This window comes from Vigna unguiculata, chromosome 4 (genome assembly GCF_037176805.1).
Source record: "Vigna unguiculata cultivar grain cowpea cultivar isolate G323 ecotype 2 chromosome 4, ASM3717680v1, whole genome shotgun sequence".
Lineage (NCBI taxonomy): Eukaryota > Viridiplantae > Streptophyta > Magnoliopsida > Fabales > Fabaceae > Vigna > Vigna unguiculata.
Window position 1 is genome coordinate 38,927,451 of NC_140795.1, and position 21,628 is coordinate 38,949,078.

The 21,628-nt window shown below is 32.0% G+C and overlaps 2 protein-coding genes across 2 annotated transcripts; one reads left to right on the top strand and one right to left on the bottom strand.

Moving 5' to 3' along the window:
- Positions 1 to 5,989: 5,989 nt before the first annotated feature.
- On the top strand, positions 5,990 to 7,235 carry LOC146887140 (uncharacterized). Its single transcript, XM_085672043.1, has 4 exons — positions 5,990 to 6,157; positions 6,251 to 6,310; positions 6,409 to 6,981; positions 7,053 to 7,235. Exons 1-4 carry the CDS (start codon positions 5,990 to 5,992, stop codon positions 7,233 to 7,235), a joined length of 984 nt encoding a protein of 327 aa, XP_085528169.1.
- Positions 7,236 to 7,499: 264 nt separating this feature from the next.
- LOC114180755 (uncharacterized) lies at positions 7,500 to 9,309 on the bottom strand. Its single transcript, XM_028067049.2, has 5 exons — positions 9,106 to 9,309; positions 8,170 to 8,998; positions 8,024 to 8,085; positions 7,744 to 7,935; positions 7,500 to 7,664 (listed from the first exon to the last, which is right to left on the bottom strand). Exons 1-5 carry the CDS (start codon positions 9,307 to 9,309, stop codon positions 7,500 to 7,502), a joined length of 1,452 nt encoding a protein of 483 aa, XP_027922850.2.
- Positions 9,310 to 21,628: the final 12,319 nt, after the last annotated feature.

Below are 21,628 nucleotides of genomic sequence, written 5' to 3' on the forward strand. Positions count from 1 at the left end.
TTGTAGGTGAAGAACTATAGTTTTCTAACAAATTTACACTATATTAGGTCGAGTATAATTGGCAAGATACATTAGTGCTCCTATATCACTAAGATATGGTACTTCACCATATCAATACCAGGTATTGTGAAAAACCTTGAGTATCTAACCATGTTTTGTATCTAACAATTTCACCATTCTTATTTTGTTTTTGCACAAAAATTCATTTGTACTCAACAGGTTTTACACTCTTAGGTGTGTATACTACAGGTCCAACAACCCTTTGTTTAACAAGCAAATATAATTATGCTTCTATTGCATCTTTACCTTTTGGCCAATAATTTCTTTGTTGACAATCTTCTATGATCATTAGTTTGACCCTCATTGTTATTCATAACATTTATCACTATATTATATGCAAAAGTCTCGTTAATGTTGACTTCATTTTGGTTCCATATTTTCTTATTCATGACATAGTTTATTGAGATCTCATCATTTTCAACAATTTCAAGTACCTGGAGTTCCTTTGGAACTGAATCATTAATTATGTCAAATAAATATTTTGGAATTTCCACCTTTTCAATCAGGTCATCTTGCATTTTAACTCCTTTTCTCATTTGAGAGTTTTTTATTACTGGAACCAATAGGCCTACCACACTTCAGGTGTGTCTTTGCAACCAATAGACCTACCACGCTTCAGGCGTGTTATAAATTAATATCAATTATATTTTGAGCATTAACATTTGGTATTTGATTTAGTTACCCTTTTCTGTTAGTAAAAACATCTGTTAATTGATTGATTAATTTTGTAAATGAATTATCCTTTGAACTTCTAGTTCAGATTCTTTTATATGAGGATCAAGACGAAATAATGATAATTCATTCCAACCAAAATCTTTTTCCAATTCTTTTCTTTCTCCCCTTAATGTTGGAAAAACTTATTCATCAAAATGATAGTTGACAAATCGAACTGTAAATAAGTCTCAAATTGATAGTTCAAGATATTTGATTGATGCCAAATCATATCCCACATATATTCTCAATCATCTTTGAGGACCCATCATAGTGCCTTTTGGTGGGGATAACAGAACATATACCCTAAACCCAAAAATTCTTAAATGAGAAATATTAGGTTACTGAAAAAAAATCAATTGCATAATAAAGTATTTGTGATAACTTTTTGGTTTGATATGAATCAATACTGCAACGCGCAAAATTGCATATAGCCAAGTAGCCATTAGAAGATTAGCTCTCATAAGTAATGATCTTGCAACCAGTTTTAGAAATTTTATTAATGATTTTGCAAGTCCATTATGAGTATGAACGTGTGCTACTAGATGTTCAACTTCAATTCCAATTGATATATAAAACTCATGAAAAGCATGAGATGTAAATTCATTAGCATTATCAAGACAAATTTTCTTAATCGGATAATCTGGGAAGTGAGCTCTTAACTATGCTAATAACTTTGCAAATATATGATTTTGAGTTGATAATAAATAAATATATGACCATCTAGTTTATGCATCTTTAAAACCATGAAATATCTAAATGATTCGTGTGATATATTGGACCACAAATATCACCCCATATTCATTCTAAAAATGAGATTTACTCATTTCTAATTTTTCTAGTGATTGTCTTATTATCAACTTTCTTTTGTGAACGTGCAGTACATGAGAAATCATTGAACTAAATAAGCTTTTGACTCTTAAGTGAGTGTCCACATGAGTTTTTCAACTATTTTTCGCTCATAGTAGATTTAGGATGACCCAACTGATCTTGCCAAACAAGGAATTCATCTTGATTCGTAAGCTTCTGGCTTACAATAACATGCATTTCAATTGCACTAATATATGTGTGGTACAAGCCATAAGAGATGGCTGATAATTTCTCCAATACACAATTTTTTCAACTCAATTCTAGTGATATAAAGACATTTCATATCTCCTTAATTGTTTGTCTTAATATGATATCCATTTAGACAAATATTTGTGAAACTTAATAAGTTTCTATTAAACTTCTTGGTAGAAGTATTAAACTTCAAATATATTTATAGTACCAAAAATAATACTAATATTGACTTCTCGCATAACCAAACAAAAGAGAAAAAAATTATTACTCTTAGAAATGCATGAGTTGTTGCACTATCAACAAAACACAATATATTGATTAGTTTACACAACATTTCATACCAAAAGATTATATATAAAATTAGATTTTAATGTACTTAATAACCTTAACTCATTATAGGTACCACCCAAAATTAATTAACTCTACAAGTCATATATATTATCATATAATATCAAATAAAACTAAGTATAAAACATCATCTCCAAAAAACTTTAAACTTTTATATGTGTATATGTATAGTATAACAAAATCAAAGCCTTTACATGTATATTTTAATATGTCATTAACTTAAAAGATATCCATTTGTAATATATATATGTATAATGTAGAATATTGGTATTTGAATATCTCCATTTACACTTATAATAATAAATGTTTATCATACACTCAAATCACATATACATTCTATAATACAAAAGGAAAATTGATTTTTATACCCATTGTCAACACCCAATTATGTTAGAATGAATAAATTTATTTTTGAAAAATAAAAAGATAAAAAATAAAAAAATGTTTTTAGTTAATGGTAACTAAAAAGAGTGAAATAAAATTTTCTTCAAAGATTTTCAAACTTTAATTTTAGCAACAAAAGAAAAAAGAAAGAGATGAAAAAAAGAAAGAAAAGAAAAAAAAGGTAGAACCCAAATTGTTTTTAATTATCACACCTCTCCTCATGAACCCAACAACTCAACATATTTTCGTCTCTACTCTTTGTTTTTTTTTCATCCTTTGTTATGATTCTAATAATTAGAAAATAATTAGAAGCAATATCTCTTGTAATGATTAGAATCAATATTACTGATAATGATTGATATTATGCTCTGATTTATTGTGATTTTATTCTCGTATTGTATTGTTATCGTGACCAATTTATTCCTTATATTGTTTATTACAAATTAGAATTAATATTACATTAATATTACAATGTGTGGATATAATTTTTTAAAATATTAAAAGAGTATATATATATATATATATATATATATATATATATATGAAAAATAAAAATGTGTAGAAACGAAGTTAATTTCCGGCCCAAAATTTTCAATTTTGTTTTTATACTTTTGCACATTATTTTCTTTTTATTTTAGAGAAAATGAACAATAAAAAAATTAAATTTATTTTGCATATTTAATTAAATGTATATTATCTTTATACAGTCGTGAAATGTTAACAACTTCTCTACATATAACCGATATTCGAACATAATCTGATTTTCACAAACCACGTTCTCATCTTATGGTTTTGATTGAGAGAATTATTACATTATTTATTAAATTTGTTTGAAACTAATTTAGTTGTTTATTAAGAGTGTTTTTCTTGGTATCTCTTGTATGATATAACTAATACAGTAGCCAAATGAAATATATAGTTTTGCTCTTATAACATTATATGTTTCCCATTCGATAATGATATAGATACAAATTAATCATAGCTATATAAGCTAAATTTTTATGGAATAAATATTGTTAAAACAACAACTAATACTATATAGAAAGCTTGAGGACACACAAAGTAGGTTTTTATTGTTTAGAAACAAGGTTTTATTGATTGTTAGCGAAGCCGGTGTGTGTAAACACCCTATTTCGTGTTTTAGAAAATTTTAGTTAAATTTCAAAGATGAATAAGTAAAATAAAAATGGAGAAAAGTGATTTATATAAAATTTGTGAGAAATAAAAATTAATTTTTATGTATTTGTTTTTGTGGTCTTTTTATGTTTTTCTTTGCGGTGTTTTATTGAGACCTTCTCCCTACACCTCTAACTATTTCTTCAGTATCTCCTAAAACTTATCTATTTCTATCTTTGCCCATGGTAAAAGGTAAAAGTAATTGTTTCTCTCTCTTCATTTAACAGCATGCCACTTGTACCCCCAAAACGCATCCCAAAAACCACTCCCCTGCACCCCCAAAATGCACCCCAAAAAGGAATTAGCTCCCTACACTGTTTTTTCAGTTTGACCTAAACCTAAACGTAGCAGCCTGGCAGCCTTTATTAGTTGATGCTTCTTCCTCCTCCAGTCGTCTAGTCACACTCTCGTTTCCTCTCCACCCCTCACATTGAACTGGCGTTTCCTTCCTCCTCTCACACTCACATGCTTCTCGTTTCCTCTCCACGCCTCCACATTGACAATCTCGTTTCCTTCCTCCTCTCACACTCACAGGTTCTCGACTTCCTCTCCACGCCTCCACATTCACACTCTTGTTTCATTCTTCCACTCACACTCACAACCTTTATTTGTGTTTTGTTTTGGCGCACCCTCTCTCCTCTCTGTTTGAGTCTACAGGTGCACATTGTTGTACACTCCATTGCCAACAATACTGCCAACAACCAAGAATTGATCCAATTAAGTTATTCTATACCATGTATTTTTGAATTTCATTTTACTGTGTTGTGTGCAATAGATGCATGAATAGGTTTTTTATTTAGAAAATATAATCAAATATCCATGTATAATATGAATTGCGTAACTCAACTTTTTTTGCCTGAAATTGACCAAAACGGATGTCGAGATCCATTTCCTAAAAGTTCGAAATGGATGTCGAGATCTGTTTCATTTTTTTTTTGTTTTTTCAGTGAAACGGATGCTGAGATCTATTTCGTAAAAGTCTAAAACGGATGTTGAGATCTGTTTCATGATTTTTTTTTTGTTTTTTCAGCAAAACGGATGTCAAGATCCGTTTTACAAGTCTCAAACGGATGTCGACATCCGTTTCAGTTTTTGTTTTTTTTTGCAGTATTCCAGATGTCGAGATCTGTTTCATACTAGTCTAAAACGAATGTCGACATCCGTTTCAAGCTTTTTTTTGTTTTTTTTTAACGCTTCAGATGTCGAGATCCGTTTTGAAAAGTATGAAACGGATTTTGACATTTGTTTTATTTTTTTATATTTTCTTTTATTTGTAATTTATTTAAGAATTTGTGGGTTTCGAAGTTGGCTTTACACCCAATAATGGCCTTTCTTTGGTCACACCTCCTAATTCTCTATTGCCACTTTGGTGTTAGTGACGTGCGTAGAAATGGAAGGTGTTAGTGATATGCATAGTTGGGAAAAATGAAGACAAATGGTAGAGAGGCAGAAGCAGCATTTGCATAATTTTTTCTTGGTGTTTTAATTGCGTATCAATTGTGCATGATTTTTGGTTACTGAAAATTTGATAATTTTAATTATAGATATGGTTAGGACATGAAGTAATTTATCTAGACGCGGTTCACACGATGCACCCGAGATTTCTACACAAGGTGTTGCACGGAGGAGATTGATCGCTTCAGCTCGTAGAAGGGGTCAGCACGAGGCTGATGTTGTTCAGGATGATGTCGTCGAGCATGAGGTTTTCGATGTTCCTCAAGACGAGGAGCAGGGGATTGATAATGATGGTGCAGGATTTCTAGGTGGTCCCTCTGATACATCTTTATTGACTCGGTATCAGGATCATGTTGCACAGATCATATGGGATGGTCAGGTTAGTAAGAAGTTTTTATAAATGTTTTATTTTATTGTTGTTATGTATTTTTATTGTTTTTTGTTTCTTTTTTCTTAGGATCGAGTTGTGAAAGTAGTCTCCCATATTAAAAAAGTGAAAAAATTAGGAGCTCCTCACCCTTCTGTTCTACCATTTATGGTAACTTCTGGATTATCACCTTTGTGCGATATTTTATATGAATATCCCGATGTTGGGTTAATATTGGGTTTCGTGGAGAGATGGCTTCCTGAGACTAATACTTTTCATCTACCAATTGGTGAGATGATCATCACTTTAGATGACGTCTGATCAGTCTTTCATCTTCCTATCACTGGACAGTTTTGCTCCACTAAAAATCTTGAATATGAAGATTCAGTTGAGATTTTGATGACACTTCTTGGTGTTGAACGGGCCATGGCTTGCAATGAGTTGAATCAAATTCGCCGTGGGCATGTCAGACTTAGCTGGTTGAGAGAGTTATATGATAACTGTTGTGATAACGAGCTATGGGAGTTTGCTGCACATGCATATCTTTTGCACCTCGTAGGGTGCACGATATTTGCTAATAAAAGCGCCACCTATGTTCGTACCCATTACCTCGAGCTATTTAGGGATCTCCCTACGTGCCGCAGATATGCTTAAGGAGTTGCTGCTTTTGTCTACTTATATGAGCAGCTAGGAGATGCCAGATTTGCCAATACAAAGCAATTGGTTGAATATCTACCTCTTCTACATGTACCATTTTATATTACATTTTGTTAAATATTTAACTTGTATTTTTTTATCAAAATAGTTAAATGAAATGTTATTTGATACAGGCTTGAATATACGAGCACTTCCCTACATTGGGAAGGAATCAATTACGGGATACATATGTGGAGACCGAACCCCGTGCCAAACATTATATCACTAGACGCACTACTTCCGCTATAGCTGATGTTAGAGTCCAGTTGGCTGCCTTGACATATGATGGGGTGACTTGGAACCCATATGTAGCACATAGGGCTGGTCGACCACTTGTTGTATCTACCATGTTTTCTGGCTTCATCAAGCTTGGTATCCTCGTACACTGTCATCTGACGGAGCGTGTGTTGCGACAATTTGGCTTCATGCAGCCTATTCCACGACCGCCGACTTCGCTTCCCATGTTGGACTTTGCGACTATTAATGATCGGTGTAGAGACCACGATCAGTTTGTCGTAGTTCAAGTGGTCCCCGCGACAACTCATTTTTCATGTTTGGATGAATATTTGCAGTGGTTTTGGAGGGTCTCCCATCCTTACATTTTACGCGGAGTTGAGGCTGACCGACCCAGCCTTGTGATTATGCCTCGACTTCGTTGGAATTTGCCAGATGACATATCAGCTCAGAGGACGTCAGCGTCATCATCTTCTGGTGGTTTATTGGTATGTTACAAATTAATTTGTTCATATTATTAGTAACTTAAATATTTGACATTAACTTGGTATTATCGCAGGGTGCCATGAAGCGCATTATCAACGGTCTTCAGCGGATGATAGACTGTAGGGACGTTAGTGAGGGCACAGTTGCTTGGGATCGCACACATGAGTTATTATTGATAGCTCGTGATGCAACAGAAGAGGAGGAAACTAGAGGAGGACGTAGAGTTCGAGGTCGGCGACCATCTACGTCTGGATAGTCGATTTACTTTATATTTGTATTTGATGTTACAATTTACATTTTATTGGATTTTATATTAAGTTGTTTCATCGATATATGATTATAAATTGAAACGTCTATTTTGTTAGCAATAAGGCCAAAATATATTTGTCCCTTGGCCAGAGGAGTTAATATTTTATATATTGGTAAAATAATTACAAACGTATTTTTTAAAAGTACATTACAATATGAAATTTTCTAAAATAAACTACAATAGTCAAATATTTAATACAATTAACAAATATCAGTCTTTCATAAGATCTACATAACTACGATCAACTACGTGTAAATCTACGAATACCTTCATCCGATCTCTATAAAATGATGCCCACCCCTTTGCCTTTGGATAACAATTCCTAGATGATATGATATCCACCATCGGTAATGGACAACCTTCTTGTAAGGGAACCTGTAAATATTTAATTAGTCAACATGTAAATAAAGTTCCTTTTTAAAAAAAAATAATATATATATATATATATATATACCTGCACAAAATGAGAACCGTAAACATGTTTGATACAAATTAGTCGATGTTGACTTTGCGAAATAGGTGGGGATGTACGAAGTGGGAATATCGTCAAATTCTGAACCGATGACAAGCACATGAGGATTACATTATATCGATTAGCAATCGCATACCTTATGTCCGGTATAGTCATCCACTTGTCTCGATTAGCCTGTATATAATTAATTAGATTATAATCAAACAAAATCATAAAAAACTTTTAATAAATAAGTTTCAACATTAGTGTATAGAAGTCATACCCCTGATGGTGAATGAACTAGCAAAGACTTTCTTAGTTCTTCCAGACGATCATAGCCTCCAACTAATATTGCATATTCATCTCACCATTAACTAAGTTCTTTGTATAAATCATGTCTGATTAGAGGCCATGACTCCTCACCCATACCGAGCAATTCAGTAATGCATCTATACCCACAATGACCATCTGCCACTACATCAACAACATCGACTATATAAGGTTGAAAAACAGGATTGAATTGTTCTAGCATGGGTATTATCTTTTCTTGGATTACACCTTTGGTCTTCAGCTTGTTTTCTGTTTTTGCAACAAATGTGTCTTGTTTTGATGACTCAATGAAGGCGTCAACATGCTCAAAATATGAGGGATCACGTTTGGTTGACTTCTTTGATCGATGACTTTTAGGTCCATCCTTCGTCTTAATTTTACTCGCTAGGGGCAACATTGATGTCATCGAAGGGCAAATTATGTCAAGTAATTTATGTTTGATGGTGACTTTTCCTGCAATGTCAACTTCTTTGAAAAGATTAAGCAGTAGATCAACCTCCCTCTGAATAGATAATTGCCCTTCGGATTGTGAAGAGGACACATTTGAGAAGCTCAACCTAGTCCACATGACATGAATTTCTTGGAGAGGAATCATCCCAGGGTCATATTGTGCTAATTCACACGGACATGAAACACCATAAGTTTGTTTGAGAATGTAGCCATAACGACTCGTATCGAATCCAATTTTCTTTACTCTTTCTAACTTTGGAGCAAGGAGTTCTAAGGCACATATAGAAATATATTCAACTAATCTTCTATAACTCAATGCCTTGTAAGAGTCACTCATCAAATTAAGACTTCTTTCAAAAGACGCCTTTATTTCGTTATGTTGCAAGATAATAACGTTGTGAATTTCATCCCAACACGAACAAAGGTCTCCCATACTACTTCCAAGAACTTTCTTGAGGCTCCAGTGAGCAGACTCAACCTTAGAACAATTTATACATGGAATCATAAAAACCATTAATAAAAAAAATTAGTTAATAAGAAGATGCAAACATACCTATTTGATGTTGTATTCCCTAAATGCATAACTTTGTTCGTCCAAGCCTTCACAAAGTATTTCTTGTAAGGAATTATCCACGAGTCATTAACATAATCAAAGAATACAGGCCATGACTGGCAAACAAGCTCAAGACGATTAACACAATCGTTAAACTTTAACTCATCTTCACAATCCATAACATTCTCCCATGCTTGCAGTACAACATCCCATGCATCAACAGAATTCACTAACATTTTGCACTTTGCCTGCACATTTTTTTTGAATATGGAAACGACATAGAAGATGATAACACTCAGGGAACACAATGCCAACAACATTCATCAGACCTAGATCTCTGTCAGTTACAATGACTTTTGGACCACCCTCAGACGTCATAAACAAACCTCTTAGTCTTTCCAGAGCCCAAGTGAAATTATTTTGCTTTTCACTAGATAAAAATGCAAACGCGGCTGAAAAAGTTAATCATGTTGAGGTCACACCAACAATCTCAGGCAATGGCAACCGATATTTGTTGGTTTTGTAAGTACTATCCATTAAGAACACAATATTGAATGAATTTAACAACTTCACAACATCAGGATGGGTCTAGAACAGATCACTAACCACATCAGATTCATCAACACATCTACTAAAATGGATATAGTGATCACGTTCCAACATCAACATTAACTGTTGTAACTCTGTCCTTGAACCTCTTATTTAACGTTTGTACCTATATCTTGCATTATATACTTGCTTCATAGTTGTCACATTACACTCATCTTTTTCTTTGAGAGTGAGAAGAATATTTGCAAGTTTTACTTTACTTTTAGTCATATCAACAAGCAACGAGTGTTCAGTGGACTTCAACCTACCCGCATAGGGATGACCAACTAGAGTAGATGATACATCGTGATTATGGTAACCACATTTTACGTTCAACACCCATCCCTCCCTTTGAGAGATGTGTTTGCCTCTCAATCTAAAGGGGCAGTCAAATTTCCTTGTCCCAGATAAACTCAGTTTTGCATCACATTTGTATTTTCTATATTTTACACCCCTTTCACAACCTAATAATACATGGGTCTTTCTTCCTGGTTGTCCATTATATTTATTTGATCTTAGACTAATAACAACAAATCCAAGATTAAAAGCAACCCCTCTAACCCACTTAATTAAATCTTCATGTGTTGGGAAGATATCATTAGTTGTAAAATGAAATGTATAATCTTGTTCGCAGATATCATGTACAAAATCAGAAAAGTCTGACATGAGACTACAATTAATTTGAGAATCCACTTGAGAATTCAAGAAACTCAAACAACTAAAATGATGATCTTCCATAATGAGCTATAATAAATAGAAAATATTTTATTACGTGAAAGAAGTTGGATTAAGGGCAAGCAGATAAGCAAAATATGCAATCACAAAAAAAAATGATCCTTAGCACAAACCAAAAAAAACCAACACAATCAATGAAGCACACACACTAATATAATCACACACCTCACAAACTCACACACAACACTACACCTCACTAGACTCTCTGACCCCGCAAACAATACACACTATCTCACAAACTCACGCACATTGCACCTCACTCACGCACACAACACACACTACCTCACAAACTCACGCACACCACTGCACCTCACTCCCTCAATGCACTTTCTCACCACGCACGCAACACACACTACCTCACTTCAATCACGCACACACTAGAACCACACTTAGTGCACTCTCTCACCACGCACACAAAACACACTACCTTACCCACATAACACACTCAAACAGAACACTCCAACCTACACATTGTCACCACCTGCACTCCAACTATTCTCAATGATTCATTTTCCTCCCATGCCTCGCCACGACATCCGTAAAAAGCAAAAGCAAACAAAAAACACTGAAACGGATGTCGAGATCTATTTCAGAAAAGTGTGAAACCGATGTCGACATTCGTTTCATTAAAATTTTCAAAGAAATTTAACGAAACGGATGTCGACATCCGTTTGGTAAAAAAAAGCCAGAAAAACACTGAAACAGATGTCGAGATCCGTTTCAGAAAAGTGTGAAACGAATGTCGACATTCGTTTCATTAAATTTTCAAAAAAAAATTAATGAAACGGACGTTGAGATCCGTTTCACACTTTTTTGAAACGGATCTCGACATCCGTTTCAGTGAAAAACCACATATTTCTGAAACGAATCTCGACATCTGTTTCAGTAAAAAAAACAAAAAAGAAACAATACCAAACGAATGTCCACATCCGTTTCATATTTTATTGAAAAGGATCTGGACATCCGTAACCATCACAAAATGAAATATCAACTCCATGCAAAAGATAATGTAACATCCCTAAGGAATATTACTTTTAAGTAAATAAAAATGAATAATAAAATAAAATAAAACACGGTAATATCAATAAAACCTCATTTATAATCGCATATTCCCAAAATTCACAGGAAAATAAAAACTTTAATTATAACATAATTAAATATTTGCAATTACATTATTACAAAATCCATCAAAGTTCAATATGATTAAAATTACATCAAAAGCCTAAAATATGTAAATTCTTTCAAAATCCCCAGGTAGCCCCTACACTCCGCCTCTAAGCATCTCTTGGCTCACCTGTCAAATTATCTGCTTCCGAATAACAAATTATTCGATCCTCTTCACACACACAGATAGAGTGAGCTATGCACAAATATATAAATACATAAAACATAAAATAAATATGTCAGTCATCCCAAAGAAGCTAACCTCCCCAATGTATTTCATTATTTTCAAATTACCCATCCCTGATCTCATAGTCCTTCATGAGTCATATGCATGTATTAGGTCTTGGGACTTCATTGTGCTCCCACGAAACTAACCCATTTGTGGTCCAACTCTACGAGCCTATCATGCTCATAGTCTTGCCCTACAGACTCCTTGTCTGTAGTAAAACATCCAAGCCTCTCTCGCTCGGTCCATGGCACGCACGCAATCACCATACTATGGACTGCTCGCCCAATAGCAGCCGACGGGAACATAACCGTTCCTTGCCCATCGTGCGTCCGATGCATGTAATCACCATACTAAGGACTCCTCGCCACTTAGCAGTCGACGAGAACTACACAATTCTATGCCCATCATGCGTCCAACCATCAAGCACATCCCAGACCCCTATTGGACTTAGTCCATCAAGCCCAAACACCACAAATACAAGCATATAATTCCTATACTTTAGAAACTCACAAACAAACAGTCCACAAATCACCTATAAACACAAACTCGTAGTACACTCGGTTAAGCTAGAGCTCTTCGCCCAAGCTAGCCCGTCAGCCTTGCTTAAGTCGCCCCACCTCGCCTGAGCGAGCGTTCAACAGTGACTTCACCACCACATCTCGCTTAGGCGAGCTCTTCTCGCTTGAGCGAGTCATACTTGCGCTCAAAAACACCCAGCCCTCGCCTAAACGAGAATTAAACTTAGAATTTGCGTCAAACTACTTCGTGAACTCGCTTAGGCGAGCCACTCTCGCCTGAGCGAGACTACATTTCGCTCAACTCTAGCCTTGGTCGCCTGAGCGAATTGCTCGATCCTAAACCCTGAATGAACCCTTGCAACTCTCGCTTAGGCGAGAATGAGTCGCTTGGGCGAAACTTGCAGAGTTTCGCCACTGCTCATGCACCACCAACACCAAAACAATTACAAATTCACAATGTAATCATGTTCATTATCTCTGATTCATCAATCAAACTATAAAAACATATTTTAAACACATTTGTATCCTCAAAACACGGAAGTTGAACATAAATCAAAATATCAGTACCCAAAACCCTCCTCAAATTCTTGTTTCATACCCAAAAGACTTTACACTCCACATTCCATTCCCAAATCCTCAATTACAGTGTACATTATACCAAAAATCACACCACATAAAAATCCAATTTGAGAACAAAACGCAGAAACACAAACCATATGAAAATACACAAACCATATGAAAATACACATAATTTCAGTACCTCTAACCTGTAATTCTACAATGAAATTGGGAAGAAGAAGGTTCCTTATTCCCCATACTTTGCTTCAGCCCTTTGCACACCCAAACTCTCCTCTCCCTCTCTCAATTCGTGCTCCTCTCCAAAAGCCAAATCAACAACTCCAGAAACCCTCATGAAAATGGGCTTAATTATGGTTTTAAATTCCTATTCAATGTTAACTATGGTTTTTCAGCCCCCCTCTGCCCTTTCACATTCAAGTCAACCTTAGTTTTAACAAAATTAAAGTAAACTTTATGTCCCTCAAGGACGTTTGAACCCGGGACCCTTCACCCATAAGGCCAAAGCACAACCATTATGCCAATTCAAATTTTGTGATAACCATTATAATCTTATGACTATAATATCACTCAATAGTCACAATTATATTACCCAAAACAAAACAAGAATAATTCAAACAACACACCAACAACATACATAAGACTCGAACCTAAGTCCTCTTAGGTAATTAAAGTACTCTCAACCACATGAGCTAGTACTTTATCACATCACACAACTAACATTTAATGTTTTAAAGGCTCTTTCTACCCGCATTTATTAATTAATTAATTAATTTTCACGGGTCTTACAGACAAAGATTCCAAAAAACCATTAATAAAAACATCAAGGAATACTAACCTGGAACGTGCAAAGAACGAGGAAAGCTTTAAAAAATTTGAACCACGTGTAGATGACCTTGCAGCAACGAGTTTGGAGCAGATAAAGCAAGACCACTGCTACTAGTTAAGAGAACGAAAGCAGGGACCACTAGCACTACAAATAGCACTTTCAAATGAAAGAGAGAAAGTTTGGACCACTGGATAGAGCAAAGAATAATAATGAGAACGGAGGAAGGAGAAAAAAGAAAACGAAGAAAGCAGAAGAAAGAGAACGGAGGAAGGAGAAGAAAGAAAATGGAACACAGGAATTGGGGGTGCAACACTACAGTAAATACCAGCCGCAGTAAATTCGGTTTAATTATCTCAACCACCGAAACAGGTAAAAAATTAATTAGAGTCAATTATATCATTTTTGGGATACAGAAGAATCTTTGAGGCTACAGGGAGAAGCCCCCTGTTTTATTTTCTTTTTTTTTTTTTTCTTCTCAGAATGGGTTAGTTGCAGCCCAATTTCTTTTTCCACCATATGTCTATTGTCTGCACCCTTGTTCCACAATTGGATCAATAACCCAATATTTTATTTTTCACACCACTGATTTGCTTTATATCACCCAAAAACAAAAATTAAAAATTAAAAAATTAAAATAAATTTGGATTCACGGTGGAAGAATCGGAGCAGTTTTGTTCTGGAACCAATTTAATAACTTCCTTTTGTTCTGAAACTATGTTCTTTATCATCTCTATATACTCACACCAAGGTTCTTCTTCTCCGTTGTCAACTTCGCCGGAGAGCCACCGGGACGAACCCAAAGTTGTCCGCGTGGCTTGTGTCATGGGCTGTTTGTAACCCACCTGCGACGGGAGCCGTCACGTGTTCTCTGTTTCGGTCCCAATCCCTTCATTGCCGGCGCTAACGAGGTTCCAGTATTTTCTTTCCACTTTGATTCTTTCCTGCTCTGGTTTTGGGTTTTGTTGCTTGAATATAAGATGATTTTGGGCTTGCTCTGTTCTTGTTTCCGGATGATGCTATGTTTGGGGATTGAAATTTGATTGGGACAGTGACGCTGAATTGTTGAGGAGTAATCATGATCATAGTATTGGACGCTGAATGTTCATATTATTGGGATATTTGTTGACTTGTTTGGAGCGGAAATTACTGTAATAATGTAAGTCTAAGTCCTACATTAATTAGAAATGAGAGAGTCTAAATTTTACATTAATTATAATTGAGAAAATAGAACATTATATAAAAATAAAGACTCATATATTTATTTTCTTAAAATTTTTGATTGAGAGTGATCTTAATGTCTTATGTAGTTGGAGTTAAGTTTCATTGGCACTGTATTTTCACAAGCGGTATCAAAACAAGTTCGGTATATCGAAAATCTTCATAGTAAGAATTTAAGCTAAACGTGTATCTGAGTCTGTTTCGGGTTTGGTTGAGATTTTTCCTGGAGAAAGGATTATAATATGGAAAATTATCGATAATAAGGTTTGGAAAGTTATTGGGTTGTTAGGTTTTTATGATTCGTGTTTTGTTCTGATGGGAAATTTTCATGTTGGGACATTTTATTTGAACCTGATTCGTTTTTCTTTTAGTTGTAAAGGTGTATATTTTGGCTTTGGTTTTTTGGTTTGGGGTTTGACTTTGATCTGAATAGATGCGTCGAAAGATCTTCCTATATGAATTTGGAATGATGACTTTAACTTTTGTTTTTCCACCTTTTCTTATTTATTATATCGGTGCATGTGATAGAATGGTGTAGGAGGGGACCGAAGCCTTGCTACCAATTGGACATTATTATTTGCACCCATATAATTAGTTCTCGTACTTCCACTTTGTTATTGGACTTAGGGATGGCAACGGGGCGGGGTGGGGACGGGTTTCACTATCCCATACCCATTCCCGCATAAAAAATTTATCTCCATACCCAAACCCAACGGATATCAAATTTTTTTCCCATCCCCATCCCCACCGGGTAACGGGTATAATCTCGTACCCATACCCGTACCCATGTTCTAACTACTTCAATATTAATTTTTATAAAAGAAAAAAAATTACGGTAAAGAAAACATAATATTATGAAATATTCAATATTAAGAGGATTTTCTTCGATGCCAAATATATTAAAATAAATTATAATTGTTTATATTTTATATTAGAATACCAAATAAAATTTCATGTGAACCAAAACATTTATTAAATTTGCAAACTACAACATTAATGAACTTAGTTGATAAAATTAAAAAATATTTCAAAAAAGTATAAAAGGAAAACAAATATTCAAATTAAAATATATTTTAAATGTTTGTTTACTTCAATTTTTTAAATTCTAATGAATCTCTTTTTTATACACTAATAAAAGTTATAATATATCACTTGATCAAAATGACACAAAGAACAAATATTCAAATTAAAATATATTTTAAATATTTGTTTACTTCAATTTTTTAAATTATAATGAATCTCTTTTTTATACACTAATAAAAAGTTATAATACATCACTTGATCAAAATAACACAAAAAACAAATAATAAACATAATAATAAAATTTTGACATAGATTTTGTATCTTTTGAACTTCAATATATGTTGCATAGTGACAAAAAAATATTCATAGAAATTACATTAAATTTTTATATTGTAGTAAATAAAAGTTATTTATACAATTAAAGTAAAAAAAATTACAGTATGATTAATAGTGAGTTATAAAATAACAAATAATTAGATAGAATATATCGAAATATTTTATTCTACATGATGAAAATAAACAATAAATAAAAATATTAAAAAACTAACAAATGTGTGTTTTAGAAATAATTTGAGAGACTATCGAAAGAAATCGCACAAAGGAAATCAAATGTATAATTAAGGTATGATAAAATGAAAAAAACCTTAGAGAACTAATTATTAAATTATGTTTGAAGTGGTTAAAAATAAATAGAAATATCATTAGTGACCAAAAAATTTATCATTAAATTACAAATAAATTAGTAATTAAATTGGTCACTAAATCAAGTACCGATTCGATCATTGAATCAGTCACTAATTTAGACAATAAATCAACTACTACCACCAATGACGAAAAATAGTGACTGATATGGGTTACTGACTAAATCAGTCACCATTTCATTTTTTCTTGTAGTGAATTATCATATACTATTCCTAAATATCATTATATATATATATATATATATATATATATAATTTTAACCACTTCAAACAGAATTTAAAGTGAAACAATTACATTATGATATATTATTCTACATGATGAAAATAAAAACAATAAATAAAAATATTAAAAAACTAACAAATGTGTGTTTTAGAAATAATTTGAGAGACTATCGAAAAAAATCACACAAAGGAAATCAAATGTATAACTAAGGTATGATAAGACGAAAAATATCTCAGAGAACTAAGAAAACTTTTCAAATATCAAGATATATACTTAATGGTTGAAAAATAACGAAAATTACTTTAATGAAACAAAAGAGTTCTTCAAATTAAACAAAAATTAATAATAATAATAATAATAATAAGTAAAGAATTTTTTTTATATTACCTTAAATTGAGAGTATAAACATTCTCATGTGAAAGGAAAATTTATAATAAATAAAAATATTAAAAAATAATATAAATATTCAAATGTAAGGCATAATTTTTTTTTATTAACATACATTATTTTAACATAATTACATAAAGGTTATGATAAGATAAAAAATATATTGGAGATGAGAATGAGTTTAATGACAAATGAAATAATTAAAAGAAATAAAAAATAGAATATATATATATATATATATATATATATATATATATATATATATATATATGGGTTACTTGATTAATTGTGAATATTTTAATAATTTAAACGAGAATGAAGATATGGCGGGGACGGGTATTATGGCGGGTATATGTACATCCCCATACCCATCCCCATACCCAACTGAAAAAGTCGGGGATTCCCCATACCCATACACAGTCAATGCGGGGATTCCCCGTCAAAACGGGGACGGGTTCGGGCAATACCCACGGGGACGGGTTTATTTGCCATCTCTAATTGGACTATTTAATTATTCTACTTCATGCATCCCGATAATTTAATTTTTCATACCTTTGAAGATTTGTCTTATATAATTGGGTCATTTACTTGGTTTTCTTTCTTTTTCGTGTACTCTCCAATCTAATAATTCCACATTTAGTTTTACTTTATTGTGTTTTACTCTCTGCACCGCACGTTTTATATATGCACCCATTGTGTGATCTGTTAAATTTTGTTTTTCTTTTTTTGCACCCATATAGTCATTTATGCACTCTTCTGTTTTTATCTCCAATTTTACCATTTTCTCCAAATTAAATTTCACATTTTTATTTTATAGTATTTTATTTTCGATTTCATTTTTTATTTCATCAATTTCTACATATCTCACTTTTTCTAAAAAGTTAATAAAAATATTTAAATTGAAATGAAAATTAAAATAGTTTCCAAAAATGATAAAAATAAGAATAAATAAAATAAAAAAATATTTTCTTTGTTTTCTTTTTTAGTGTCTAAATGATCGCTCGTGTAGCATAACACTTATTTTTAAATTTTAATAAATAAACATGTATAAAGACTTTTGATGTCTATAAAATCACTCGTATCGTATAACATCCATTTTCAAAATATAAAATATGAAGACTTTTTGTGTCTACTCGATCGCTTGCGTTGCATGACACTCATTAAAAAATGTAAATATGTAAAAGACAACTTTCACAAATCAACAAAATTATACCGATATTTAAAGAAATATGTAACCTTGATCTCTCATTTTTAATGAGAATATGTAGGACCAAGGTTAATCCTTGTCGGGTTCTTTTCATTCAAAAAATAATTGTATTCAATATTTTCTTATTTATAGGAAAAATAAGTATTTATAATAAATACGTCATTTTTGCACATTTAATTAAAGTCTTTGGGAGAGCGTTGTTGGATGCTAATACCTTCTATACGCATAACCGACTCCTGAATCCAATATCTGGCTTTCCCGAACTATATTCTATTTTATGGTTTTCCATTGTTTTTTCATAATCAACTATGGTGACAATTTCAAATATCTATTTTCAATCAATTTCTTTTTGGTTCGCCATCTGTCGCGATTTAGATTGTGACAGGAAACCTAATTAGGGTTTTTAATCCACTCGAGGTAAAAGAAAAATTTTAAAAGTTACATGGTGTAAAAAGAAAAATTGGGGGTGTCGGAAGAAATGGTCCACCAAGACTATACCATGTGTTTACTCATACAACCCCACGACTTTTATTTCACTTTTAGCCCTTAATTGTACATCATATTTTACTCATAAACCTTTTTTTTTCACACCTTTATTAAGTTTAGACTCCTCTCTTTTTTTTTAACACTTGTTTTAACTTTTCACACCTTCATTCCTTTCATTGGCACCCTTGTTTCATATATATACTATTTTCTAAATAATAAATAAAAATAAAAAAATGTTTTTTACATCCTTTCTCAAAAAATACCAATAATATAAGAGATTTTCAAAAGTAAAAATCAATACTTAAATAAATTTGTTCTATTTAAAAAATACATCATCCTGACTTCTTCATAAATGAAAATACATAGGAGCGAGACTAGTTTTTATCATGTTTATCCAAATAAAAATAAAAAATTAAAATAGTGTTTTAGAACTATATAATCTGTGATTTTTTCTTATGAATGGAATTATGTAGAAAGGGGTTAGTCCTTCATGGTAATTCTTTTATATAAATTAGGTTAATATATCTTTTTGTCCCAAATTTCGAAAAATTTTGTTAAGTCGGTCCTAATTTTGTTTTTGTACTTAAATAGGTCCCAATGTTGTCAATTTTGTTTAATTTAATCTTTTTTTGCTAACACTATTTAAATCATTAATTGTCATCAATCGTGACTGTCACGTGTCACTTTGTATTTTGTTTTTTACTTTTTATTTTTTTAAATGTCCACTTGTCAACCTAGTAGCATGTCACATGTTATAGTCAATGTTTTATATTCAACTTGGTCCCTATATTTGTTATTTTTGTTCAATTTAGTCCTATTTTTTTTTAACTTGAACCAATTTTGTCCCTCTCCAAATTGAGAACGAATTTAATTTTTATATTAAAATTCACATTTTTTATTAAATATTTTTATTAAATATATTACAATTCACATCATTATAACTTTTATATAAAAATTAAATTTGGTCCCAATTTCGATGGTGACTAAATTGAACAAAAATAACAAATATTGGAACTAAATTGAATATAAAACATTGACTTTGACACATGGCACGTTGTTGAGTTGACATGTGGACATTAAAAAATTAAAAATTAAAAATATAAAAAAATTAAAAAAACCACGAAGTAACACGTGGCAATCATTGTTCATTACAGTCAATGATTTAAAAGTTTAATTACTCAGTTGATACCCATTTTGATATAGGTGTGTCAATTTGGTACCTGCTTTTAAAAAAGTGTCAATTGCATCTCAATTTTTGAAAAAAATGCTTCAATTAGATCTTTTTCAGACGAAAATGACTAACGTCGTTAATGGGGTGCCACGTGTTAGCCTGTGTTTTTCTTTAATTTTTAATTTTTTTTTTTGCAAAACAAAAAAAATGTCACGTGTCAGGTCCCTAATGTGACACATGGCATTGATAGTGCCACGTGGCATTAATAGTGCCACGTGGCAATGCAATATCACGTGTTAGTGTCACTATCAAATCTCATTGTCTTGATTTCAATTTAGTTCACATATATGTTTCAGTGATTTAATTTAGTTCTTACTTATGTGTCTCTGATTCAATTTTAACCCAATTTTTTTTAATAATTAAAATCCATTTTTTATAAGATTAAAAGAAATTAAGTATAAATACTTTTGCAAAAGTTAAGTATTGATATTTATATTAAAATTTAGTGGTAAAATTCATTTTATTAAGTCATTTTTAATAAAAAAAAATATTAGTATAACTTTCATGCAAATAAAAATTTTAGTTTAAAATTAGTGAGAGATAATATTGTTCTATTTTGAAAAAAAAAGAAATAATTAACAAAAAATGAGTACTTAATAAAAAGTAATTAATAAAGTAATATGTTAAAAAATCGTTTTTAATAAAAATATTACTATAAAATTTATACAAATAATAAATTTGGTCTGAAATTGGAGAGAAACAATATAAATATCAGTACTTAATTTTGTAAAAATATTTATACTTAATTAGTTTTAATCTTATAAAAAATGAATCACAAAAAAATTTTAATTATTAAAAAAAATTGGGACAAAATTGAATGAGATATACATAAGTAGGGACTAAATTGAATCAAGAAGACATATATGAGGACTAAATTGAAATCAAAACAATGACATTTGATAGTGACACGTGGCATTGCATTGTTATGTGGCACTGACAATGTTACGTGTCACACCAGGGACCTGACACATGACATTTTTTTTTATTTTGCAAAAAAAAATTAAAAATTAAAAAATAAATAAATAAATAAAAACACAAACTAGCACGTGGCACGTCGTTAACGGCGTTAATAATTTCTATCTAAAAGGAATTTAATTGAAGCACTTTCTCAAAAGTTAGGATGCAATTGACACCTTTTTAAAAGTGGATACTAAATTGACAACCTCTACCAAAGTGACTATCATCCGAGTAATTAAATCATGATTTAAATGGTGTTAGGAAAAAAAAGACCAATTGAACAAAATTGACAAAAAAATTGGACCTATTTGAGTACAAAAACAAAATTAGGATTGATTTGACAAAACTTTACGAAATTTGGAACCAAAAAGGTATTTTAACCTATAAATTAATATAGTAGAAAAATGAAATATATAGTTTTGTTCTTAAAATTGTATGGTTCCCACCTGATAATGATATAAATACAAATTAATTGTAGCTACA

What these genes read in the sequence shown, in the direction of transcription:
- LOC146887140 (XM_085672043.1), top strand. Translation starts at nt 5,990, where the DNA reads ATGGCTTGCAATGAGTTGAATCAAATTCGCCGTGGGCATGTCAGACTT. An exon ending in CTAATAAAAGCGCCACCTAT is followed by an intron (nt 6,158 to 6,250) that starts GTTCGTACCCAT and finishes TTATATGAGCAG; the next exon opens with CTAGGAGATGCCAGATTTGC. An exon ending in CATCTTCTGGTGGTTTATTG is followed by an intron (nt 6,982 to 7,052) that starts GTATGTTACAAA and finishes GTATTATCGCAG; the next exon opens with GGTGCCATGAAGCGCATTAT.
- LOC114180755 (XM_028067049.2), bottom strand. Translation starts at nt 9,309, where the DNA reads ATGTTAGTGAATTCTGTTGATGCATGGGATGTTGTACTGCAAGCATGG. An exon ending in TGAAGGCTTGGACGAACAAA is followed by an intron (nt 8,999 to 9,105) that starts GTTATGCATTTA and finishes AATTGTTCTAAG; the next exon opens with GTTGAGTCTGCTCACTGGAG. An exon ending in TAGTTCATTCACCATCAGGG is followed by an intron (nt 7,936 to 8,023) that starts GTATGACTTCTA and finishes AATTATATACAG; the next exon opens with GCTAATCGAGACAAGTGGAT.